This window comes from Eptatretus burgeri, chromosome 6 (genome assembly GCF_056783735.1).
Source record: "Eptatretus burgeri isolate ZD-2024b chromosome 6, Ebu_testis_v1, whole genome shotgun sequence".
NCBI classification, from domain to species: domain Eukaryota; kingdom Metazoa; phylum Chordata; class Myxini; order Myxiniformes; family Myxinidae; genus Eptatretus; species Eptatretus burgeri.
This window is the reverse complement of record NC_140966.1, coordinates 102,346,868-102,374,140: the sequence shown is the minus strand read 5'-3', so window position 1 is coordinate 102,374,140 and position 27,273 is coordinate 102,346,868. Positions and strand designations below refer to the sequence as shown.

The window sequence follows — 27,273 nt, the reverse complement described above, 5'->3', positions numbered from 1 at the left end:
GACACCCTGTATATCCCAAATGGATGTTTGTTAGATTTGTTGTAATCTTTGAATGATATCTTCTTTCCCACTTTTGGTATATTAATTACAGTTGATTTATGATTACGACAACATTTTGAATGTTGATTTAATCATTCTTTTGTATGAAAGAAGTTGAGACATCTTTTACAGGGATATGTTTTATTTGTTCCATTGAATAATTGTGAGGTGATTGGTCTTGATAAATTTTTGATAGAAGCATAATGTGAATTTTTCCCCAAACTATAACATAGAAGGTCATGATGTGTGTTTCATAATTTTTATAGTTATTTGAAATTTTTAATATTTGAACTTTGTTTGTATCCGTTAATGAGTACTCTGGACAGACTATACATTAACAGATAGATTATTCATTTTCTCAAAATCAGGAATATCTCTCAATGACATTGGAAACTTTAAATCTTTAACATTTAGCATATTCTCGTATTTCTTATAATGTTCAACCATTTCAGGTTTCCATTGTGGAGGATGTAAGTAAGCAAGAACAGACCATAGAAAACATTTATTATCTTTGTTTTGAATATTAACAACTGCTTTCTTTAGTTTTATCTCTTTTTGTAAATCAATATAAGAAGAAGCTTTGAAGAGGATCTGATTTTAAGATGTGTCTATCTAAAAAGATTATTTTTGTAAGAGCAAATCCACTACCTACTACAGTGTTATCAACATCTTGTTCTTGTTTCTGGAGTTCATCGAAACATCACATCTTACAAAATCTTGAAATGATGTGATAAAGTGAGGGGTTGTCCTCATATAGGGAATAGTTTCATCACCTTCTCTTACCATCGTCAATTTTACTCCGATATAAAACTTAAAAGTTTTCATTTCACTTAATGTGTTTTTAATTACAGTTTCAATACTTTGTTTAACCATATTAACAGCTTCAATGATTGAAGATGGTCCATGGTCTTCAAAGCGAAACAATCTTATTTTTATATGTCCTTTAAATGCCCCATCAGTGTTTTCAATAGAGAATTTAGTAGCTCCTTCCACGATAAAAAAATTTTTTTAGAATATCAATATTACATCTATCACAATGTTTTGTTTCTTGTTCAAATGGTGATATTTGGCTGAAAAGATTGAATGTGTGTTTGTTGGTTTGAAGGTGTTTTTTTTTTAATAACATTTATATTCATGATTACAAACTTCGCAGTACGTTGTATTCATCATATTTAAACAGCAAAACTTTGCTTAAAATAAAATTTTCTTGATGAAAATTCCATTTAATTTATAGTTGAATCTGTGCTTAAAACCATTTTATTCACCAACTTTTTTTACTTAATAAATATAATGTATCAAGACACAAAAGACAAGTTTCAATCAATCTCTACATTTGTAAAAGATACTGAGAAATATGTCGAGGATGTAAAATTGAATAAAGATAAATATAACAACTATTGGATAAAATAATTATGGTGAAAAATATGAGTTCTTCAATTTCTTTCAGTGGAAGGGCTTTGAGTATATCTGGAAGAACATCAATTAAAGTAGCTCCAACAAAAGTTTCTCCCCTCCTTCTGGCAATATATTCAAAACTAGAAAAAGCAATGAAACAAGAAAAAGTATCAAAAAAGAAAAACCTTATGGATGAAGCTTCAGAAAGAAAAGATGAGACCATCTGCAATATGCAAGGGGAAATTTGTAATTTTTTCAACAACTCTAAAGATGTAAATGTTGATTAAATAAAGGATGTTAATATATCAAGTGAAATGACATTTCGTTCAGTCGTAGTTGAGGACCATTTTAAAATTACCTTGAATATAAAAAATGTAGTAGTTGAATCTGTTAATGAAAAAAAGTATATAGATATAGATGGTAATGTTTTTTTTTACCAATTAAATATGAGTCATTATTCAACTGAAGATTTTGAAGATTATGATAGTATCTCTGATGGAACAGAAGACAGTTATGATACCGAGAGTTTTTGTTCAAACGATAGTTATGAAAGTAGTTTTATAGATGATTGTGAAAGCACCAATGAAAGTACTGAAGATGAATTTTGTTTGAAGTAAAGTTTTACTTTATAAATATGAATAGCATACGAGATCTTGAACCTCTTGAATTCCCTGATTCTCCATATGACAAATTTGAGAATAGTCCTGCATCTGATAGAGTGGGATTAAAGACAGTCAGAAGCCCATAAATATTGTATATTCTGTGATTATCTTCTAATTAATGAAAATAAAAAATATCACAAAGAACATAACTGTTTCAAAATTAAATCAAAAATGAATTACTTTACAAGATTAACAAGAGAAATGAATGTTAAGTACGGGGGTGATAACTCACATTTTCTTTCAAGAGAAGAGACCGAAAAAAATGACGGTAATGTTTCATGGATTGATGATTTATATTATTAACAATTGTCATTTTCAGGGAAATATCAACACAAGATATTGTATAAATAAAATAATGGATTATTTTGAAATTAAACCTGAACTGAGGATAAAACATTGAGTTTCTAAAAAAAAGCCAATAAAAATTATATAACTTGTTTTCTAAATATATAAATGAATGATTTTTCCCCATTTGGGAAAATAACATAAAATTTAACAACCATAAAAATCTTCCAAATTCATGAAGATGTCTTGTAAGTTGGTTCAAGTGGATGTGGAAAAACCTGCCTGCTTTTCAAGATGCTCCTTACTCCCAACTTTTTAGATTATGATAATTTAATAATTTTTTCAAAGTCAAGTTTTCAACCTGAGTAGCAACTATTCTCACAAGGTTTTAATGCGGGTCTTCAAAAAGAAGATGTAATTGGTTTATTTAAACTTCAACACAAACGAAATGATGACAACATTGAAGATATAATACAACTATTTTGTGATACACAGAAATGTAGAAAGAAATCAAAACCTATAACTTATATTCTTCGTGATAATCCAGATGATATACCTTCACTCCAAGATTTGGATAAATCAAAAAAGAACCTCGTTATCTTTGATGATTGCATTAATGAGAGAAACCAAACGGTAATGGATAGCTACTACACAAGGGAGACATTCTTCTTGTAATTGTATTTATCTTAGTCAATCATACTTTCAACTCCCTTGTCGCTCAATAAGAAACACTGCTAATACTTTTATTTTATTCAAGTTAAATTCAATAGATATAAGCAATTTTTGGAGAGACAATTGTTCTACATTATGAAGTAAAAAGTAATTTGGGGATAAAATGAAGCACATGACTGAAAATATAAATATATTGTTGTGAAACAAGATGAGATATTAAGGGATATATATTTTATTTTATAAACAATTACATATATAAATGGCAACTATTATTATTAATCTTGTGGGTAAATCTGCTTCTGGAAAAAAACTTTTATAAATCAAGGTTCTTGAATAGTAAAAATGAAAATGTTGTAATTTTTTTTAAAAACACCATGTGATTTGTATTGTATCTACAACAACCAGAGCAATGCAACCAGGAGAAGAAGAAGGTGAAGATTATTACTATATTTCAGTGGAAGAACATATGCGATTGAGGAATGAAGGTCAAATATTTGAGGAGGTCTCTCTTGGTACAACAAAATATTCACATTCTAAGAGTGAGTTAAATAAACTAAAATGTGGTGGTCTTGGGATATTAGAAACTAATCTAGAAGGAATGTGGCAAATTATTAAACATCTGAGGGGAAATGGAGTTTAGATTTTATCATTCGGTTTTGATGTTGATGAAGGAATTCAATGCAAACGTATGAAAAGCAGAGATACAAGTATTCGTGAAGAAGAAATTACAACTTGTATTAATGTTAATAAAGAATTTGATGAAATATTTAAAGAAAAGGATTTATTTGAACACATCCACTTTAATGATGAAGAAAAGGAAAATTTCCCTGTTGACGTTTACAATACAGTAAATGATATTTTCCAATAAATAAATGGATACGAAAGAAAGAGCAAGAAGATTTAAGGAACATCAAGAGTTGGTTTCAAAAGTTGTAAAACAACAGGAAGACATAAAGAAGAAACGCAGACAGAAACTAACGGGTGAATAAGCATTTGAAAGAAAACAAGAGAAAATTTTTTAACTACTTTTAAAAACTTCCCAACAAAAAATTATAGATGCTTTCACAGTTCCCACAATATAATATACTCCAAAAAAACTTCAAATATTAAAAGATTTCAGTGAAATGATGGAGGAAGAATTAGAGCATATAGGAGAATTAGAATATGATGATAAAGGATTATTTCAACAGCTGGAAGAGATAAATAAACACCCTGATTATATTGTGAAGGCTCTTCAAAACGATGAATGTTCAGCGGATTCAAAAACCAAAGCAGGATTCATTCCAACAGAACAACCAGCAATATTCCATCTTGTTCAAGAAAAGAGATTGATATTTATTGATGAATTAAGGTTCTTGAGTTCTGCTCAACCCTCTGTTAAACAAACTCCAAGATTAATGTTTCTTCTTACAAAAGATGGAACACAAGATTCAACTGTGAGGGTTGACTCAAAGTATTTTGATAAACCATTGGGGATGAAAAATATGGATGATAGAGTGTACATTGATTTGCTGGACTCTCTTAATTATCGGGTCAATATATCTGGTAAAAGTAGGAAGAAGGAGAAGGAGAAACACATTATTCAGGCTTTAAGTATCCTTGGTTCAGGTGTTAGTTTTCTTCCAAATGACCCATCACAATTCATTAATAGACTTATTTCTGTTAGGTAGTAAGAAGGCTGGAAATAACAATTGTTTTAATGAAGCATCAGCTATTTCAGATGAACATGAAAATAATTAATAAACGTCAATACAAAGATATTTTATTCCATATTAAATAAGATGAGAAGCACAATCCTAAGTTTTAATTTCACAACAAGCAACCACATATCTTCATTTCCATACCCACGACAACTAGATGCAATGAAAGAATATGAGGCATCTTTATTGTCTATGGAAACTTATAATACCTTGTTTAATATCACAGAGAAAAATGATGAGTTTAGTTATAATCCAGGAAGTGGATGCAAAACGATAACAGTTTCACCCGGAGCATATAAGATTTCTCAAATATCTTCCGAAATTGCTCGCCTTATGAAAGAACAGGGTGATGAACAAAAAAATATTGTTTTAGATATTCAAAAACAGACTTCAAAATCAACGATTAAGCTTAAAAATAACGACAAGATTGATTTCACAATTGATATAATTCATTTAGAGAGTTATTGGGTTTCTCCTCAAAAAAGATTGAAACTAATGGGACGTTTTACAGTGATAATGTCATTAAAATATCCTCAGGTATAAATTCGGTATTAATTCACTGTGATTTGATTGATGGTGCTTATAATGATGGAATAAGAACAAATACAATATTTTCATTCAGTGCATACTCAACCCCAATTGGTTATAAATTCAATATGGAACCAAAAAATCTGGTTTATCTTCCCGTGTCTGGAAAAACCACACATGGAGTAAATTTTAGGATAACCGACCAAGATAATCCCATGATTTCTTTTAATGGAGAAATTATATCCATCAGAATTCACTGACGTGAAGTTTTCCAATAAATAAATATGATGGTTATTGTGAGGAAACACGAGTTAGGAAAATATAAAATAATTACAGGGGATGGGATGTTCCTTTCCCCATACTATAAGAGTGAAGGTATTATCTTGGTAGAGGATACTATAAACCTAAGAGACAACGGGGTGTAGGACATCAATTTAGAAAAAATGGAGATGGGATAATTGACACTCCAATGGGTATAGGTTCAACTATTCTTAAACATAAAGAGCTAATTGGTTCAACTGCTTCTGGTGTGGGAAATGTAGCGGGTGCTATAAAAAGTATATAAGATGCCCAAAAGGAATCCCATAAATTGCAAACAATAAAAGAAATTAAGAAAGGCAAAACTCAGTTGTCTCCCCAAGAACGACAGAAAATAATTCAAATACTTGGGTCAGGGTTTCAAAAGTTTTAACATCTTTTTTCCGAAATTTATACAAGTATGGAAGCAATTGATAGTATCTTTGATTTGGATGATACCATTGTCTTCTCAAACTCTAGGAAAAACGAAGACTACTTCAAGGTGAATGCTATAACTGGAACAGACTGGAATACAAATGGAACAAAAAGTTTTGAAATAAATAATAATCAACAAACTTATTTGAATCTCACCAAAAGTTTCTTGTTGTGTAAATTTACATTCACTAAGGCTGCGAATACCACAAATGCCACACTCGTAAATGATTTCTTCTGGAAAATGTTTGATAGTGCTCGTTTGTATATTGGAGCACAAGAAGTTGAAGCGGTTGATTATGTCTCTGCTACATCTGAAATGATGAAATTTTCACTATATTCATTTAGTGATAGGATAGGAAAGGGAGCTGTCGAAGGTTTTATTCCTGATATGGCAACGGGAACAAACACAGACGCTGGATAAAGTCAAGGAAAAGTAATGTGTAATGATGATACAAAAGCAGGTAATAGTTTCACTGTGGCAGTTCATCTTAAAGGTATATTTGGATTTTGTGATCATGATAAAGTTCTGCATGGACTTAAAATTAGATTTCAACTGCAAAGGAATGATAATGAAAATAGATTGCTTTTTGGCATTGCTAATATTTTGTTGTTCAGAATAAATTTGTTATTGATGAAATTAGTTGGTATATTAGTGAATATACTCCTAATCTTAAAACAGAAGAGATGTTGAATAGAAGACTTAACTCAATGAAACCACTCAATGTATCATACCTTAAAAGAAGATGTCAACACGTTAAACTGAACCAAACCACTTACACATGGAATTTGGGTGTTCTGGAAGGAAAGCCACGATACCTGTGGCTCATTTTTTAAAAACCAGATGGTGATACTGCTACTGATGAGAATAATGCTAAGGTGAAACAGCTTCGCATTTCTCGAGATGGAACATTTCATCCACGAGATAGATTGGAAATTAATTGGGAAAAAATGATTATGCTGAAGGATAAAAGTCTTACCAAAAGGTGTGTGAAATCAATGGAAATAAAGAACCCATTTTGGATATGACAGCATTTAAAAGTATGTATACAATCCATGCGATTGACCTGAGTGCTCAAAAGGAAACTATAAAGTCTAATAGAGTGGATACTTCCCTATACATTGAAAGAGGAGAGAGTGAAGAAGTTGGTACATATTGTTTGCTTTTTGAAGAAACAGAATTACAGATTAATACAGATAATGGTGTTATGATTCGTCTAACATTTTTTTGATAAATAAATTAGTAGTAAGGTGCCAAATGGGGTAGATGTTAATCAAGTCAATCTTCATGAACTATCATCTTGTATTCAAAATCAAAAGCCTTGTATGATTACCGTTAATACAATTCAGAGAAAAGGAACAGTAAGAATTGATGTTTTGCTCACAAGAGAACAGGTGAAAATCTTGAACGATACTGGCTCACTTAAAATTAAAATGTCAAAACCAATGTTGAAGAAATATTCAATCAGAGAGACGAGTGGAGGATTTCTCCCATTTCTAATGCCTTTATTTGCTGGTTTAAGTGTGGCTGGAGCATTGATGGGTGGTATTTCAGCAGTGGTGAAAACTGCTAATGAAAGGAAGGCTCAACTCCGGGCTCAAAAAGAGTTGGAAAGACATCACAAAGAGTTGGAGAAACAAATTTGTGCAAGTGGTTTAATTGTAGATTTTGCTGAAAAACTTGAAAGCCGACCTGATAAAGCGAGATTGTTGGTTGGAGATATGCTTTCTTCTATTGCACAAGCACGTGTAAAATTAACTAAAAGGGGTAATGGATTATATCTTTCTCATCAATAAATGAGCATTGATGAGTGGTTTAAAGAATTTGGAAAGAATACAACATCAAATTTAGAACTTGTCAAATATCGTAAGAAATTAAATATTGATAATGTGGTTAAATGTATGAGAGATGAGTTAACAAACTTGTCTAAAAATACAAAGAATATTATTTTGAAATTAGAAGATAATAATGGGAACGGTTCTCATTGGGTTTGTATTTTTAATGGTCAAGACAAATATTATTTTGATAGCTATGGTCTTCCACCACCTGTTGAAGTCATGAAATTCTTGCAGAATGGTGTTTTCAAACATTTCAAGTCCAATAATTAAATTCCAAGTGTTGTGGTCAATCATGTCAATACGTGTTATTTGAACTGAACAAAAATAAAAAAAATGTTATGATGTTATTTTTAATCTAATATAAATGACTTGTGTTGGAAAAGATGGTTCTATCTATGGTGTATCCCAAGAACTGGATATTGATTTATCAAATTATTACACAAAGGCACAGGCTGAACGACAGAAATATAGTGTAGCAAAAAATGTTAATATGAAAAATGCTTATAAATTAATAAATTATCCAAGCTGACTGATGCGAATGACTTGGTGAGATTAAGTGATTTATCACAATGTATATCCTTAAATAAAACGGCTGTGTATTCCAAAGATACAGAAGTGTTGATTTTATCTCCAGGTCATACAGAATTCACAGTTCAAATTAAAATAAAATTTTATAAAGAAGGGCGTATCATTTTTTAGAGAATAGAACAATGGGGATATAATACGAAGAATTTAGGATATAATTGGTCATTTAAAATTAACCTAAAAGACCTGGAACAATTAAATCAGTCTCGTAAGGAAGAATATTATCCACTTGGTGCTGAGAATGAGTTTTGTGGAAGCATGATTCGCAAACAACATATAAAATAATTTAATAAGGTGAAAATCAATAATGGTTTTGCCATTGTTTATATCATGAAAACACAAAGAACAGGATTATACATAGTAAGTAAGGGAGTACAAACCGATTTCACAATGGGAAGATGGGGGGGGGGGGGGTATTTCCTGTCATTATATAAATCTGTCATATATTTCTGATACATAGATGACAGCAAGAAGGCTTCAAGAAAATTATCATTTCTGTGTCCAAGCATACCTTCAAGAAAAGGGTATTCGGTGTTTTAATAAATATGTTCTACAACATAAGAAAGGTATTTTCAATAACAGATTGGCTTTATACTGATGTTAATAAACCAACAACATTAGATTTCACTAAAATGTGAAACAATGAAAGAATTTTAAAGTTGAGAAAACACAAGCCTCTTTTGGAAAATCAGAAGAAACTTTATTGGTTTCCTGTTGTAAAAAAATTGTTTTGGATGCAGGAATATCAAGAAATCCTGGTGAATATATGTATGATATTCTATGGGGTGTAAGTGATTCAAGGATAGTAAGGGACGTGGAAGGAGTTGAAGAGACTGAGACAAGAGAGGAGAAGAGAGAGGAGGAGAGGGAGAAGAGAGAGAAGGAGGAAAGAGAGAAGGAGGAGAGGGAGGAAAGAGAGAAGAGGGAGGAGAAGGAGATGGAGGAAAGAGAGAGAATAAATAAATATAAAAATACGGAAACCAGTGAGATTATAGAAAGATCAAAGGTATGACAGAAAATAAATCAATCTCAACGCACTGAGGAGGAAAAAAAAGAATTGACAAGTCTATTAGAAATATATGCATCAAGAGTATTAACATCGATTTCAGGGAGAAGATTTAAATGAGAAAGTGGAGATAAAGAAGAGAAAGAAGGAAAAGATTATATTATTGATGGTGTTGGTTTCATTGATTTTGATTAAAGTTTGAAAAAAAAATTCGAAAATAAATGTAGGAGAGAGTGAAGACATTTCTGAGGATTCTTTATGTTTTAAAAATTAAGATTCAAATGTGCATGTTGGAAACTAAAAAGGTTTTTGCACTCTGTAGGAATTTTTCACATAAATAAATGAGTTATTGTCTCAAATGTAAAAAGAAAACCAAAGAGTAAAAATATCTCGTATGTTAAAAGTAAACATAATAGGCTTACACAAAAAGGCACGTGTTCGGTATGTGGCTCTAAAAAGAGTAAATGAATCACCAAACACAAACGAGGAGGAGATATACAAAAGTTTTTATCAGGAAGTAAATTTACAACAACTGGAATACCAGGGGAATTAAATCTACCAGGGTATTCTTTCTGTGGTCCAGGAACAAACTTGAATAAAAGATTAGATGAGGCTGACAATCCTAAACCGTGGGGCAAACCTATCAATATGGTTGACGAAGTGTGCATGAGACACGATATTGATTATGGAAATAGCACGGCATTGGAAGAAAACCACGAAGCCGATCGAGAAATGTTGTATAATTTATCTTAAATACAAAACCCAACCTTGAGAGGAAAAGTTGAAAGGTTCATCGTGAAGAAGATGAGTGCTAAATTTAAACTTTGGCTTGGAAATTCAAAAAACTTATAGGCTCTCATGATGTCATTAAGATTGAAGAGCAATAAGCTGATGAATTACATAAATCAATAATCACAAAGTTTAATAGAAGGAAGATTTATTCCAAGGAAGTTGATTATATCTGGTCCGCTGATTTGATTGAACTCAAGAATGATAAGGGGTACGAGTATGCTTTAACCATTATTGATTTGAGGAGTATATATGCGTGGGTTGTCCTTTTGAAAAACAAAACACGTAAGACTTATGTTAGCTTTTCAACAGATATTTAATAAAAGCAAGAGAAAACCTGAAAAATTTGTGGACTGATGAGGGTACAGAGTTCTACAACAAAACATTTATGAATTTTCTTTAAAATAACAGCATTATATGATACAGCACCTTTAATGAAGGAAAAGCAGTTGTTATTGAGCGATTCAATCACAATTTAAAAGAGAGACTATAAAAAGTTCACTCAACTCGGTTCTCAACAATGGTTATCTATAATTCATTACATTGCAGATAAGTACAATGACACGATTCACACCTCAACGAAAACTAAGCCATCAGAAACATTTACAAAATTAGAATATGAAAAAGAGATTAATGTCATAAAGCCTAAGTTCAAAGTTGGTGAAAAGTAAGAATATACAGATGGAAATCTCATTTTGAAAAAGGTTATACCAAGCGATGGACAAATTGATGAACTTTTAAAAATCGTTTATGTCGTCGGTACAGTTCCTTGGACTTACAAATTATGTGATTTAGAAGGGGAAGAGATTTTATGTTCATTTTATTCACAGGTATTACAAAAGACAAAACTAAGTAGATAATACTCATGGGAGCAATAGGTTTTCACAATCCTCTACTTATACACCTCAGTGGAGTGTAGTGGGGGGTATCTGCTGAGGTATTAAATTTAAAATAATAATAAACAAGCCGGGAGGCGACGATGGTTCGCGGGCATTATTAAACTATGCTGCACGATAAATACAACTGAGTGCCGTTGGTTGCACGTGTTTCTGGATCGAAGAACTTCACCATGACTCCACACAATTTTGACACGCTTTCAATATCACACACCACTTCACGCGTTTTCTTCAAAGAAATCTTGTTCTGACTATTCCTGAATTAGCTGTTTAGGTTCCTGATTTTTGGTTCACGAGCGCCAGCCAGAGTGATCACTATATTCGTTATATCTGTGTGTCTGTCTGTCTGTGTGTCTGTCTGTCCAGAGCATAACTCCATGGACTTTTATCCGATCTTGATGAAACTTGGTTATGTGTTCGATATTAATGTCTAGTTGTGTTTTCCTGGATAAGGGCATGCTACGCCCATTCTGGGCAGAGCCACGCCCCAAAAAATAGCCATTTTTAGGGGGTAGTCGGATTAAAAATCTATCTTCTCCTTTGGAAGTTGACTGAATGGAATGGGTTCTTCGGTATTTGAATAGAAAAATGAATTATCTCAAACTTGTCGTTGTCCGATTTTTCATTTTCATCCCAAGGTCAAGGTCACAAGGTCAAAAACTTCGCAAATTGCGAATTTTGACATAAAAATCATACGACCACAATGGGCGTGGGACGCCCAGCGCCAGGAAGACAAAACTAGGCATTGATATCAACATCATATTCAAGTTTTATCCAAATCGTTTCACGTCCCACGAAGTTGTGCTCTGGACAGACAGACAGAATACAGACACACAGACACAACGAATATAGTGGTCACTGCTGGCACCCACAAACCAATAAACAATACTATGTATAATATGTGTGTGTGTAAAGGGGGACGTTCTTAGATCTGTGAACCCCAAACACAGAATCCTCAACGGCATCATAGTCAAGGGTGTGTGTGTGTGTGTGTGTGTGAGAGAGAGAGAGAGAGAGAGAGAGAGAGAGAGAGAGAGAGAGAGAGAGAGAGAGAGAGAGAGAGAGAGAGAGAGAGAGAGAGAGAGAGAGAGAGAGATGTGAGAGAGAGAGAGAGAGAGAGAGAGAGAGAGAGAGAGAGAGAGAGAGAGAGAGAGAGAGAGAGAGAGAGAGAGAGAGAGATAATAGATGATAGAGATAGAGATGATAGAGATGATAGAGATAGAGATGATAGAGATAGAGATAGAGATGATAGAGATAGAGATAGAGATAGAGATAGAGATGATAGAGATAGAGATAGAGATAATATAATAGGGAGCATAATCAACCTTAACCCTAACATAAACAATATACCCTAACCCTAACCCAAACCCAACCCAATCCTAACCCACCCTAACCCTCACATTCAAAATCCCAACCCCAAACCTAACCCACCCCAACCCTCACATTCAAAATCCCAACCGAACCCAACCCTCACCCAAACTCAACCCTAACCCACCCTAACCCTCACATTCAAAATCCCAACCTACCCTAACTCAACCCAACCCAACCCAACCCTAACCCGCCCTAGCCCTCACATTCAAAATCCCAACCGAACCCAACCCTCACCCAAACTCAACCCTAACCCACCCTAACCCTCACATTCAAAATCCCAACCTACCCTAACTCAACCCAACCCAACCCAACCCTAACCCACCCTAACAATCACATTCAAACCCCCAACCCTAACCCAACCCTAACCCAACCCTAACCCACCCTAACCCTACCCCAACCCCAACCCTAACCCAACCCTAACCCAACCCTAACCCAAACTCAACCCTAACCCACCCTAACCCTCACATTCAAAATCCCAACCCGAACACAACCCTTGCCCAACATTATATATTTTTTAAAATACGTATTTCAACAATATATATTTTTAATTGCGGAATCCATCGGATTTCGGCAATTATGTTGGTCGGTTGTGTGTGTGTCATTCTGTGTGTCGATCTGTCTGTCTGTTTGTGTGTTTGTTTACCCTGTAGCAGCCACACCGTTTCAGTGATCAAGACCAAACTGAAACAGATGTCGGCCATGGTCTAACTTAGACACTTGTCATTTTTGGTGAATCTCGGTCAAAGGTCAAGTCAAGGTCACCGAAAAACCGAAATTCTTATTTTCGCAATAATGTTCGCTAAAATGGTCATATCGACTTCAAACCAAATCCAAAAGGTGCATGTTCCAATACTGCATCCAACCATATGTCTCATTAGGGTGTCACACCAACACCCTTCTTAGCGTTCAGGATCGAATGTCAGGGGGGTCAGGTCAAAAATTTCAAATTGCGATAGAAATGCCATTTCAAGTCCGATTGACTTCCAAGTTATGATCATGACCAAACTAAGTGCTATAACTCATTAAACAGTAGCACTATCGACTTATAAGAACCAAATTGATTTCCAGGTTTTTGTGTTTTTTCAGAAATCATGGAGATATGACAAAGTTATTCTGGCAATTCCTTGCTCAACAAGCAATTTCATTTTATGTTTTTTTTTCTCTTCTTCCAATTCTGTCTTTTAAGGCTTTCAGGTTTGATGAAGTCGAAAGGGGGAGTAAGAACTTTCCAGCACTTTCTTCCCAGAACTTTCTTGATATTGCTCTCATCAAGCACAATCCAACAAAGAACCACATCAATAGGTTTAGATCCCCAAGAGTCTTCTTGCTAGAAACCACATTTCAAGTCTCCAAAATAAACCCAACTTTCCAAGTCTCCAAGTATAACCACATTCCTGGTGAGTCTCCAAGATATATATCACATTGTGAGTTATCAAGCCAGAACCCACATTTCAAGTCTCCAAAATAAAACCAACTTACAAAGTCTTCAAGGGATAAATCATTTCCTGATTTTTTTTTTTTCAAAATTTGTCAGTATCTAAGGTAGGTTCCATATTTAGAACCATCTTGGCAGAACCCTTTTCCCAAGTCTCCAAGGTAGTTATTTAAACCATCAAGGCAGAACTCATTTACTGATTTTTCCAAAATTTGTGAGGTCTCTGAGGTAGGTTTCATATTTAAAACCACTAAGGATAACTCGTGTACTGATTTTTTCAAAATTTGTGAGTTCTCTGAGGAAGGTTTCATATTTAAAACCACCAAGGATAACTTATTCACTGATTAAAAAAAAAAATTTGTGAGTCTCCGAAGTAAAACTTGTGTTCTGGCTCATCAAGGTATCACTTGTTCAGTGGGCATTGTCTTGATAACTCACAATGAGTACCATCGATGTAAAACTCTTTTTCAGGATTTTGCGGGTCTCCAAGGTATAACTCTTTGGCTAGGTCATCAAGGTAGAGCTCGTTCTGTTGGTCTTGGTCGCTTACAAGGTCTTCAACCAAACCAACAATTTCACCCCAAGTTGTGGCAAAAGCAGTATTTTCATTTTTCATCTCAGATACAATTTCCTGTGAGAGAAAATAACAATGTATTAATTTGATGTAAGATTATTATATGTATAAATTAATCTGTAAATATTCAAAGAAAATCTTACCGAAATAGATGAGGTTTGAATCCAGTTTATCAACTTGAAGGTTTAGTTCCATACAAGTAGTTGAACTCCAAGGAACTCCAAAGTCATCCCACTCAAGATCAGCACAGCAGTCCATTCTCAGTAAAAGTAAAAATATGTTTAAATTCAGTCTGGGTTTCAAGCTTTTATATAACAATGACTGGGTGTGGTTTCCTTTGGAAATTCCCTGGGCAAGCCTTGTGAGTCAGAGCTTAACTGGAAATGATGGAAGAGAAGGTGGTCCTTAAAAGGGTGGGCGGGGCTTATAAAAAGTGGGCATGGCTTGTGGAAAATGGGGGGTGGCTTAGTAAAAGTGGGCGTGGCTTATCGGCAGTGGTCGGGGCTTCGGGAAAATGGGCGTGGCTTGTGGAGAAGTGTGTGTGACTTATGAAAAGTGGGCGTGGTTTATGAAAAATGATGTGTGGCTCAGGAGGTGGTCAAACAAGAGCATTAAGAGAAGTTTATCATTTAATCTCTGCTCAACAAAGATACTTAAACCAACAATCAAGTTCCAAGTTATTCTTTGTGAATATACTTGATGGAAATGAATGTTATAAGAAAATTAAGTTATTTCCTAAAGTAGAACATGGACAAATATTTATTGGTTCGCTCTTTGAGTATAATGAAAATATGAAAGGACTGTGATTATGTTGGGGGGAAGAAGTGCTTTAATCAGTCGGTCTCAATTTTTCATTTGCTTGTATGGAAGGGAAGGGGATAGGTGGGGAGGAAGTGTGTCTCCCATTTTGAACTTTTGGGGCTTGGGTCAGATAGTTTTTCCCTTTTCCCCCATTCATTTGGATGGGTGTCCCAGAAGCAACATTTCTCATCCACTGACACCGTGGGATCTTTAACGTCCACAAAGTAATGCTGGCAGACAGAACTCCCATTTAACGTCCATCTGAGGGATGGCACACACATTGATGGATCACCCTGCCTGTGAAACACCAGAATGACAGTTTATAGCTGAGTCGGCGTTCAAACCCAGACTGGACAGCTTCGAGGGGAGTGTGTGTAGTTCTTGGCTATCCTGCCAGCCTGGTAACAGGTTATTTACATCACCAATTTAGTTTAATCCACAAAATCTCCATTTTATTCACTGATGATGTAATGTGTACTTCAAAGTTGTTCTATTATGAGTTGTTAAAATATGGCCTGTTTGGCATTCCCTTTAGACGAGAGCAATGAGTTCATGATCTGGGCATCAGAGGCTCAAATTATATTAAATAATAACATGAGTTTCCCTCCAAGGAACTTTGATGCAGGAGGAGGCCATAAGGCCCATCAAAGTCTGTGCTATTATTCCTGACTTATGGCTGTTAGTCGGTGCTCTATCCTTTTTAACCCCATCAACCCCCTCCCCTACCACTCTCACCCCAGCCCCAGCCCCACCTCCTTCCAAATTTCTAGTTTTTCCTTCTGTGTCCATCTTGTCCACCCCATGCATCCTTCCTTATCCCTCATTCCTCCCCACATCCCAAATCTGTCCAAGTCTCCCTTTATTTTGTTCTTCAACCCTGCTGTTGGTGTTTCCCCTTCTCCATTGTTGCTTTATTCTGTTGTCCTGCTCTGTTCAGTGTACGAGCTCTTCCATGAGCCTCGACCTTGTATACTTGTAATATGCATCCAAACCATCCTTGACCATTTTGTGGAACATCGGCAAAGGCCCTCACTTTTTTATTTTTTATTTTATTCACTTTTACATTAATTTTTTCCACAACCTCTTGAGCAATTGACACAAAACTTTCAAAATAGGACGCCTACTTATGGAGAATGTTTTAAACAAAGTTATATGATGGTTGGATGGAAAATGTGGTCGCCGTTCCAAAAAGTCTGCTTTCTGTAGGCATGGGTTGCATGGTGTTTCACGTTTCAGGAATAACGGCCTTGACCTCGCTTTGTTTGGTCTTGGCCGAACAAAAGGAAAACACGAGAAAGCATCTGAGAATGCAAAGCCCATCGACTTTGTATTATGAACTTCTTCTTCTTCATATGCTCAACATGACAAAAAAAAAAGAATTTTAGGTGACCTTGACCTTTTGACCACAAAAGCAATAGGATCCAGTCACCCATTATGCAAACCCTGCTCAAATTTCAAGTATATCAGATGGAAATTGATGATTTTCTTCAACCTCAACTATGATCTTTTGATTTTAAAAAAACAAAAACAATCAGCTTCTAGCCTTTGATTGGTGAACCAGTTTCATGACCCAGTATGCAAATTCTTAAAAGTTCAGGTCAATCGGATGAAATTTTTGACCTTTTGACCAAATTATTAATTTATCTTCGACATATTCTCAAACTAAAGCTTTGTTGAAAATTTGAAGAAAACACTAACGACAAAAGTTGTGGCCCGGACAGACCCACATGCAGACAGACAGACAGACAGACATACGCAGAAGTGATACAAAACCCCGTCTCCTGCTGCGTGGGGGACAGGCTAATAATATCCCTTCATTAGCCCTTAAGTAATTTTTGTAACAATACATTATTCTCAGGCCTTTTGTTCAGTACCCTAAACCATCTTCATTTAATATCCCTTTAAACACACCATCAATCGGAGGACTCTGGTACACACATTCTGGATTCTGAATATATAACGAGAGTCGAAGAAGTTATAAGGGGGCAGGTGGGTCAGAACCCTGGCTCACCTTGCCAGAGCCACCTTGCCCCACTTATCTGAAGGATATAATGTTTTTAAAATAAACCTAACAAGATGTATTATTTAGTGTTTTTGTGCAACATGGGGAAATTATTTACTCACTTATTTTCTGTTTCAGGCTTTTGTGGAAATCAATGTGGAGGAGCAGAGCGATGGACAACATTGCACATTTCCACCAAGTAAATGTACATTTCCACCAAGTAAATGGACATTTCCACCAAGTAAATGGACATTTCCACCAAGTAAATGGACATTTCCACCAAGTAAATGGACATTTCCACCAAGTAAATGGACATTTCTAGTGTGGTGTTTACTATATTTCTGTTGGTCATCCATTTATTGTGTATGCATGATTTGCACTGATGCATACATGATGCATATGCCTGGTACATACGGAAGGAGAGGGCAGGTGAAAATGTCTCCAAAATTTGCTTACATAGTAAAGAGATGGTCTCTAAGTGAAAAATCTAAAGGCTGTTACCACATTTAATGTCGTGTTTTACTCTCTTTTTCTCACAAGAAAGGCTGGTGGAGACATTAATTCTCAAAGTGACAGTAATTTGTCCTTCATCTGGACTCAGACCTCTATAATTCACCACAGTTTCGTCAATCTGACCTCACCACTGCCTCCATCTTTGCCAGTGTGCCAGCAGGTCCCGTCACCTCATCTTCCATCCCATTTCCTCCCTCAATTCAAGATTTTGCCGCTGCATTCCTGTTCCCTTTTGATGCGGCCTCATTCAGCCCCAGCCTCCTTGGACCATTGTTCCTCAGCATCTGCTTATCCCTCATCCTGGCTTGCGAGAAGACTCATGATCTGTTCTTGTCCCACTTTGCACGTCTCTGATATACTCAGTCATGGCTTTCCATCCACCTGTTCTTCCTGCTTCCAACCTTCGTCTACTTCTGTCACAGCCCACCCATGTTCTTGCTCATCTTACAACTACCACATATCCAATTTGAACAACCCACTACAATTGAGGCCATATTCATTTCCATTCCATTTCCCTGTCCTGACAAACCCTTTGCCAGACATGTTAACCCTCGAATCCTACTCACAATCACCACCAACTCCTGAAATCCATGTCACTGAGAAGCCTGTTGGTCATTGCACTTACTTGGCAAAAGTAATTAATGAAGATGAAGGAGTAAAAGAGGAAGTGGTGCAGGAGATGAAGGTGATGGAAGATAAAAAGGATGATGGAAGTGAGATGTTGGCGCATTTACCCATTTTCATAAATGAACAGCTTCGCTTCAGACAAGCTCACCAGGCAAGTAGCTCTGTCAGGATACCCGCACATATTCATTTAGTGCCACTTTCACTTTCCACACAACTTGAGATTAAGGACCACTTTTACAAACACAATGGAGGGTCCACCAAGGTCGAGGCTCAAAGAAGGTTTTAATGTAGTGACTATATGCAGAAAGCTTTGCAGAGAGAGAATTGTTGAGTGATTTGTCAGTAATCTTATGCTCAGATGGTTCTGAAATTACAATGTTTTACCAAAATTTTTCCCATTATTACAACTGAACACCTGTTCTTGAAGCGTATAACATTCACGAATGAATCGTACATGCAAAAAAAAACAATTGCATAGGTAATTAAAACACGTCTACTTATTGTATACTTTGAAATGCTGGAATTTTTGATCCCTAGTGCCCCCACCCTTTGCCTCACACTCTAGACACTCAATATATGCAGCTCTTTTCCCCTTACTGCTGTCCACTCCCAAACTTCAAAAGCTTTTTAGTTCATATTAAAATGCTTCGCTTTCCTTACTTCTCCATCATGAGCATTTCATGTGTTCTTCTTCCTCACAAGGATTATTTTTCAAACCTGTCTCTCACCAAAACACTTGGTCCATCAACCCTCCAGTAACCCTCTTCTTGTTAAACTCCCAAAACCCAGGCTCACTGCTCACCTCCACTCATTTGTTCCTCTTTCCTCTCACTTGTGGAACCATCTTCCTCAGTCTGTTCAGTCCCATTCTTCCCTCCAGGGCTTCAAGACAGCTGTTCATCCCGCATCCATACTCGTGGCCGATCTCCTCTACCCCAAAATGATCCCATTCTCAAGCACTCCCTTTTTCCACATTCTATTGTGATTTCCCCTCTTTCCCCTCAGCTATTTTTGTTTGTTAGTTTTTGTTTGATTTGTTCCTTTTTTGTCATCCCCACATTCCACATCCTCTTCTTTTTATGTTTCATTCAGCCTGTGTGCAGCTTGTTTACCACCTTGGGTCCTCCACACCCTTAATCTCACTCTCACTACTAATCTACTGTTAGTGTTCCCCCTTTCCATTTTTCTATCCTTCCATTCTGCTCTTGCTCTTCCATGAGCCTCAATCATGTATACAAAAAATAAAATTATTTTCCTCCTCCCCCTCTCCTCCAACACTTCCCTCCTTTCTATCTCCTATCATTCTTGATTCTCTTCTTTCTCTCAATTTTAATTTTCTCATTACAGCCCTCCCTATTGCCCCCAGTTGCATACATAATATATAGATGGCCCCAATGCTTGATTTGTTTTTGCAAGAGACGTTTTTCTGTTACCCAATGACGTCTTATTTAATTAATCCATATATATGTTATTCGACACAAGAATGAGTGACCACCTCACCAGGAAGAGGGATCAGTCTTGACGGATTAGGATTTGTTTAAGCCTGCAAAACTGAACCACTCTCTCGGCATCACTCAGCATATCCTGAGAGAAGAGAAAGACCGTGACAGACCATGCTGCCTGCCAGGAGGCAAAGGTTCGGAATTTGGCCTCGATGCTGGCACACAAGGGCTTACTCTTGTTTGAAATACACTGTGGGATCTTTTTTCAACACCCACAAATTTGTGCTTCAAAAAGAACAGATGGCTTAATAGCTTGACCTCTCCTATTTAATGACATTGAAAGCCCTACTTTATGATGCAACACCTATGGATGATAGTAACCCTTAAATAATTTTCCAATGGTGGATAAGGAGATCTGATAGAAATGTGATCAATGTCTCTTGAGGATTTTTTCTAAATATAAGGCAAGCTGACATTCCATGAAAACTTGTGAATCCAGTTTGTACAGAGCCAATAATCTCCCGCGAAAAGCACACCTGCATGATTGATGCCTTTGTTGTCAAGAACGCCCTCTTGCGGTCTTCGTTTAGATCGTCACTAACCCTTGTTACTCTCACGTGGCACTGTCAACAGGCAGAGATGGAAATGCACTTGAAGTCATACGTGGAGGCTTTGCAGGTCCAGATGAAGGAGCGTCAGGTATATCACATTGGAGCCTACTCTCATTTCCTGACTTACACCTACCTCGCTGATAATACATCATTTTGTTTAAATGAATCCTAATTGTGAACCCACAGTTACCTTTATGGTGCATATTGAAATAGAGATGTGCTCCTGTGGTTCATCTAACAGTGGATCATGCTCTTCATGCAGGTCGAGCTTGATGCCATTTGTGAAGGGATGAAGGAAGAGCAGAGGAGACAGCAGGAAGAGTGGAACAAGGTGGAGAATAGTGCAACAGCCAGGCAGCAACTTGCTGCACTTTGCATTCAGTCCATGTGGCGAAACTGGCAACAGTGCAGGATGGAGCAGGAAGCATGGCCGGCTATCACGCAAATAGAGGAACAGCTGGCAACAAAGAGATGTGAATCACAAATTAACAGAGGGGATCTTGGCCCACATGTAAGTGAAGGCATAGAATTCGGGAATAAGACAGAAAAGCATAGCGGTTATTGGAAAGAGGCAAGACTTGTCGAGCAGAAAAATATAGCTGAAGATGGAGAAAATAAAACTATCAGGGCTTCAATAGAACAATTGCAAGATGCAACTGAGAAAGAGGAAATAGAAACACAAGATGAGTTTGGAGAATGTTGTGGGATAAATGTTGAGTTACATTGGGTTCAGCAATGTAGAAATGACAGTTCTTCACAGTGGCACAAAGAAGGGGAAAGTTTATCTATAAATGAAGGAACAGCATTACAGATGGAACATTTTGCAAGGATAGAACGAGAAGGATGTGAGCAGACTTCAATGAAGGTTCAAAAAGAGTGCGGAGAGCAATTGAACGAAGAAAGAAATAGTCGAGAAACTGAAAGCACTGAAGTAGATAATAATTTTAAAGGTCAGAACCTGAAAGAGGATTCTGACTTTGAAAAGGAACAAAAGGAAAGTTCATCTTTGGCCTTTCACATGGGGAATTTGATAATGAAGAATGAATACAAAGAACTTGTGGTACATTCAGGAAAACAAGAACAGGACAACTTTGTTAAAGATGAAAGTGCAGAAGGGAAAGCTATACACAGTAATAGGATTCATGAAGAACCTACAAATGAAGAAACAAACATTTTGGATGGAATGCAAACAAAGGAAGACAACTTAAAGAAATTGCGAAGTATTAATAAAGAGGCTCCAGAGAATGGAGAGCATAGAAGAATTGCTGAAATGAAGAGAAACATTGAAGATGGCAAGTTGATGGATAGAGGGGAGGCGAACAATGAGCAAGGTGGGATGAAAGTTTTGAAAAATCACACAGAACCAAAAAAAACCAAAGAGTTATTACAGCAAGAGCAGAGAAAAACAGGGAATGGAAAAAGAATGAAAAATCATGAAAGGAGGAAAGCAAAGGTGGAAGAGGAACAAGAAAAGGTGAACGATGAATGTTTTCCCAAAGAAGACAAGATTGAGAAAACGGGAGACGAAACCAAAGAAAATATGTCACTGGTTGACGAAGATAAACGGGTGTTTGAAGAAAAAAAGAATAAGCCTCATGGAAAGATAAATGAACAAAAGAACGAGGTTGAAACAACAAATATCGCAAAAGGACAATTTGTGAAGGACAGAGAAAACAACACGAAGAAAGAAGAGTTCGAGTCATTTGATGAGCAAAGGATAGTGGAAAAAGAGGTGAACGAGGAAAAGGAAAGAACCTTTTTGGAGTGGAAAAGAAGTTTGGAAGAAGAGAAAAAGAGAATTGAGGAAGAGAACTTAAGGTTTCTTGAGAGCCTGAGGAGAATAGAAGAAGAGCAAATGAAGTTTGAAGAGGAACGTCTTCAAGACCGAAAGCAAAGGGAGAAACAGGACGACATGGAAGAACGTCAGAAAGAGGAGAGAGATGATGCAGAAATAGATGTGAAAGAACTGCCAAAAGTAAATAATATAGAAGCTTGCAAAAAAACGACAAAAGAAGAGTATCCAACTCGGCTGAAGAGGATCGATGAGGTGACGAAGAAAAGTGAGGACAGAATGGGCAATGGGGACTTGGCTGTTCCTGAAAAATCAGTAAACGAGAATAATGAAGTTGAAGTAAGGAAGATTCAGTTAAACCACCCAAATATGAAAAGCCAGAAGATTGTAGAAAAGCCAATTAGCATGGAATTGTTGAAATCGCAGACAGTTAGGCCATTACAGAGGAGAAAGGAAGAAGAAAACACCAAACAAAATCAACAATGGACATTGGAAGAAAGAAAGAGTATAAAAAATGACATCAGTGTGAGTGGTGGTGAACAGGTGTACAAAACAACACAGGCGGAACAAAACAAAGAACAGCGCAGTCAAGAGTGTGAGGGAGTGAAGAGGTTGTTGGGCTTTGACAGAAGTAGACACCATGATGCAGCCACCATAATCCAGGTATGTTTAGTTTGTAAACACTTGCAGTTGTTTTGTTGGAGAGGGGTCATACCCATACATACTCACGGTACAGGCGCTGCTCGCCGTGACTGCACTCACATCAATGTGCGGTATTGTTTGCACGCACAAGTGTGTGCCCCTGGGGACCCTTTGATTTTAAGATGTGCGGTTTATCTTTTGAACCCCATTTTCTGCGGGGTTAATAACGTGTGTAATAAACTGGCAAACCGGGGCCACGTAAGATTACGCCTGCATTACATTGTGGTGTCAAAAATTGCACTCTTTCGTTCTCCACAAGAGTCCGCATTGAATACCCGGCTGGTTTGGGGATTGCATAGTCCCGAGGTTGGAATTCTGGTTTATGCCGAGGCGAGAGAGCATTGTCCTGGGAGAAGAAGCCGTTAAAAAGGCTCCCTGTGAGTCGCGAGTGCGAATGGAGCGCTGCGAGCAGTCTAAACATGGCTTTCATGGTGCCTCTGCTCGGCCTAAAACAGCAACCTGATTGACCCTCCGACCCCTTCCCACCGTTAACAGCGAGCAGTGTACGTTGTACTCTGCGTGCCACTCCCAAGTGGGCTGGCCTGCCCGCCCTCGCTCACTCTCGCCACACGTTTGGGACACCAGGGTGCGCTGAGGTTGAGCAGAAACCTAGCCGAGGCGCTGCAACTGCCGGGTTTTCATAACTTGTGGTGTGAGTGGTATGCCACACTGGGCCACACCGTCCCTTATGGTGTCGTGTACAATTGTGGGCCTGCAGAGGCTCTTTGAAGTGGTGACTACACTATGATTGACGCTTCAGAGAGATCACACAATGGGTATTTCGCAGAAGAGCACGGTGGAGGATTAGACCATTATATAAACCTCATATAACAGTTATATTTACCATAAAGCCCAACAACCAGAGGGATATATGGCTTATCAAAAGGACCAAAGAATGTGTTGCCATGAGGTTCTGAAGATTGATTCTTATGTGGAAAGGAAGACCAAGTTTCCCAAGAATTTGAGGATAGGGATGTAAAAATACACACACACACACACACACACACACACACACACACACACACACACACACACACACACACACACACACACTGGATCCGAGATGGAGTATTTTGTTCAACTGTTTAGCATGAGGCAATGAATGACTATGTAATGGGATGAGGTATTTCCTAATGGTTTTTACTTTGCTTTGTACAAACTGTAGTATAGATCCACCTTCTCCATGCTATGTCTGAACTCCACTTTTACAGGCATCCTGGCGTGGGTTCCGACTCCGGGCCGTGTTCAGGCAAATCATAGAGTCTGTTCGACTGTCCGACAGCGACTCGGAAGAGTTGGAACCAGTGGATGTGGAGGAGTTTGCGCGGCAGGAGGTAAGTCTGACATGTCCGTACAGTCATTGATGTTTAAATATCGATTGCGCACGGTTTTGAGTCATATTGTGGTTACACAGTTTAATGCAAATGTATGTAACTAACTTTCTAGACATTAAGATTCCTCTCTAGTCCATATAATGATTCACTTATTCTTCATGAAAGACACCCTTGGATCTTCAACGTCTATCAGCGAATGCCAGAAGACAAGACACCTGGCTTAACATCCATCCGAGGGGCAGCGCACTTTGTGATGCAATGCCTTCCCTGTAAAACACCAAAATTTCAGTTTGTAATCGGGTCAGTGATTGAACCCAGACTAGACAGCTCAAAGGCTGTCAGATCCATCCTGTCAGAACACTGTGAATAAAGAGCACGATATCTACTCTTTAAATCGGTCCGAGTGTCCATTTATATGGTCCGAATGCACAAATGGCATTTAACAATTGATTTGATGTGCACTATCCAGAGCTGTGGAATCAGACTTTTAAGTTTCTTACCCTCATTCCCAATAAAGTTGTGTATACATAATACTTGTTAATTTTTGCGAGGGTGGTGTTCGTTGTTAAGGGAGTGGCAGTCGCATCTCTCCTCCAGCTCGTGGAGTAAATGTACAGCTTCATGTGGATGAGAGCTTTTCGATTCTGCTCCCAGCAATTTCACAGTATATGTGCGGTGATTGTGCTGCCAATACCGTACACACCACATACCGTGCACCATTTTTAAAGGGTTTGTACGGTGCTGGTGCTGCCAACACTGTACACCCTGCATACCGTGCACCACTTTCAAATGGTGAGTGCTCTGTATGATTCCAGCTCAAGAAAGAAGGCCCACAAAGACTGTGTCCCACAAAAACGTTGTGTTTGTGTGTCCAAAAACTACTGCCGGTTAGCAAGGACATGTTTACTACTTGAGTGTGTGTTAAGAGTGTTTATTAAATAGCAAAACTTTCCACTCTCAAGTGTTACATTACATCAAAGTGTTTCACTTAAAATGTTTCTCACATGAGTTTCCTAAACATTATTTAAAGTGACTTACATCAGTGTTCCACTCAAACGTGTTTCATCAAAGTGTTTATTCCATGTAACATGTTTCTCACATTAGTGTTTGTTAAACTGTTAGGGTTAGGTGTTGGAACAAAGGTGTTTGTGAAACTTAAGTGCTTGATACATTCCTCGTGTCCCTAATGGCCTCTTAAGTATAGAAACACAAATGGATTTCTTGACTTGAGGGCTTGTCACACCCAAATTGTTTATTTATTACAAAAGCGTATTCTTCCCAGCAACATGTTAGCCAGTCTAATGAGTGTAAATTCTTTGTTACTACATGTAAGATGTTTCTCACATTAGTGTTTGTTAAACTGGTGCTGTCAAAGGGCGGAGTAGCTCCTTTTGAGACAACGGCCATCCATATCTCGTGCCCAATTGTGTTTGCGGACATCCTCCTACAGTTGGGTGACTGTTTGTTTTTTTAGGAGGTTGATGACAGGATTTGCACTCCGGCCACTGTAAAACACTTCATTCCGCAAAACCCACAAATGCGAAGAAAATTGAAAATCCACTCCATGGGAGTACCTCCTGTGCTGCTCCCCTTCGAAGGGCAGCTCACCGGATGACGGAATTGGGTGCAAAGCCTTCGGGACCTCCATTCCTTGCTGATGGTAGGAAAACCACAGGGCAAACTTCCTGGGTCAGATTGCAGTGGTATGTGGTGGAGTGCTGCTGAGGTGTCGTCCACCAGACGGTGGTCTCCTTGGATTAACCTGAGGCAGTCACTTTGGGTGGGTGCCTAGAATGTCCTATCCCTAAGAGAGGATGATCACCTGTCTGTTATCATCTGAGCTCAAGTGTTTGAACATACATATTGCAGCACTCTCCGAGGTTGGGAGACCAGACAGTGGCGAGATCATAGTGGGTGGTTACACCAACTATTGGTCTGGTTGCTCTGATGGTTACCATGCCCAAGGAGTTGCTGCAGCTGTGTCCAAGAAGCTGACTCCAATGATAATTGAGGTAACACCGGTCAAGAGCGTATTATGAGACGAATGATTCGTCACTCCTTGGGTGTCATTTCCCTGGTCTCTGTATATGCTCTGACTGAGGTGAGTGATCTTACCATGAAGGATGCATTCTATGCCACGCTCGAGCCTGTGGTTGATCAGTGCCCCAGGCGAGATACACTTCTAGTCTGGGGGATTTCAATGCATCGATTGGAAATGAAAGGGATGGTTATGAGATATGTGTTGGTCCCCATGGTTCTGGAACTGTGAACCTGAATAGCACTAAGTTCCTTGACTTTGCAAGAAGTCATGGACTTAGGGTGGCTGGTTCATGGTTTTAGATCCCACAGGCTCATCGCTGGACTTTGTTTTTGAATGCTGGTGGTGTGGCAAAGGAGATTGACCCTGTACTCGTTGATGGTCGCTGGAAGATGATCCAGAACTGCAGGGTCTACCGGAGTGCTCAGTTCCTCAATAGCGACCACAGGCTTGTTGTGGCTACTGTGAAGTTTCAGCTTAAATCTGGGAGAATGGTACCTTTCAAGCTTAGGCTTGATGTTGGCAAGCTCAAGGTTGAGAGGGTAGCTGAGGAGTTTGCAAACAGGCCGAGTGGGGATTTTGTGGGTCTGGTTGCTTTGGGGAATTCTGAAGCGTTGTGGAGTGCCTTCAAGACCACCATCCTTGATGTTGCCGGTGGATGTCTTGAAACTCACCGTTGACCGAAGAAGAATTTTGTCTCCAAAGGAACATGGGTTAGCATTGACCAGAGTCGCAGGGCCAGGCTAATGGCAGAGCTGAGCTGTTCAGGGAGTTGAGGGGTAAAACTGTACATGTGCTGAGGGTGGAGAAGGAGGCCTATGTGCGAGGAATCTGTGAAGTGGTAGAGCATCACCTGTGGTCAAGTCATTCTTGTCCTGCTTACAAGGGAATTTGTACATTGCGTTC

The 27,273-nt window shown here is 37.8% G+C and overlaps 1 protein-coding gene across 17 annotated transcripts in view; it reads left to right on the top strand.

Moving 5' to 3' along the window:
* LOC147025481 (uncharacterized) overlaps positions 1-27,273 on the top strand; it is a 187,246-nt gene that overhangs the window by 23,088 nt on the left and 136,885 nt on the right. For 9 of the 17 annotated variants that reach the window (XM_085886487.1, XM_085886481.1, XM_085886479.1 and 6 more), the window contains 5 exons: positions 17,447-17,612; positions 17,971-18,603; positions 20,528-20,589; positions 20,764-22,956; positions 24,207-24,329. In XM_085886487.1, the coding sequence (XP_085742613.1) occupies positions 17,447-17,612; positions 17,971-18,603; positions 20,528-20,589; positions 20,764-22,956; positions 24,207-24,329 (3,177 nt within the window). Of the gene's footprint in view, positions 1-17,446; positions 17,613-17,970; positions 18,604-20,523; positions 20,590-20,763; positions 22,957-24,206; positions 24,330-27,273 lie in introns of all 17 variants that reach the window. The other 8 variants (XM_085886482.1, XM_085886484.1, XM_085886488.1 and 5 more) reach the window with 5 other exon arrangements.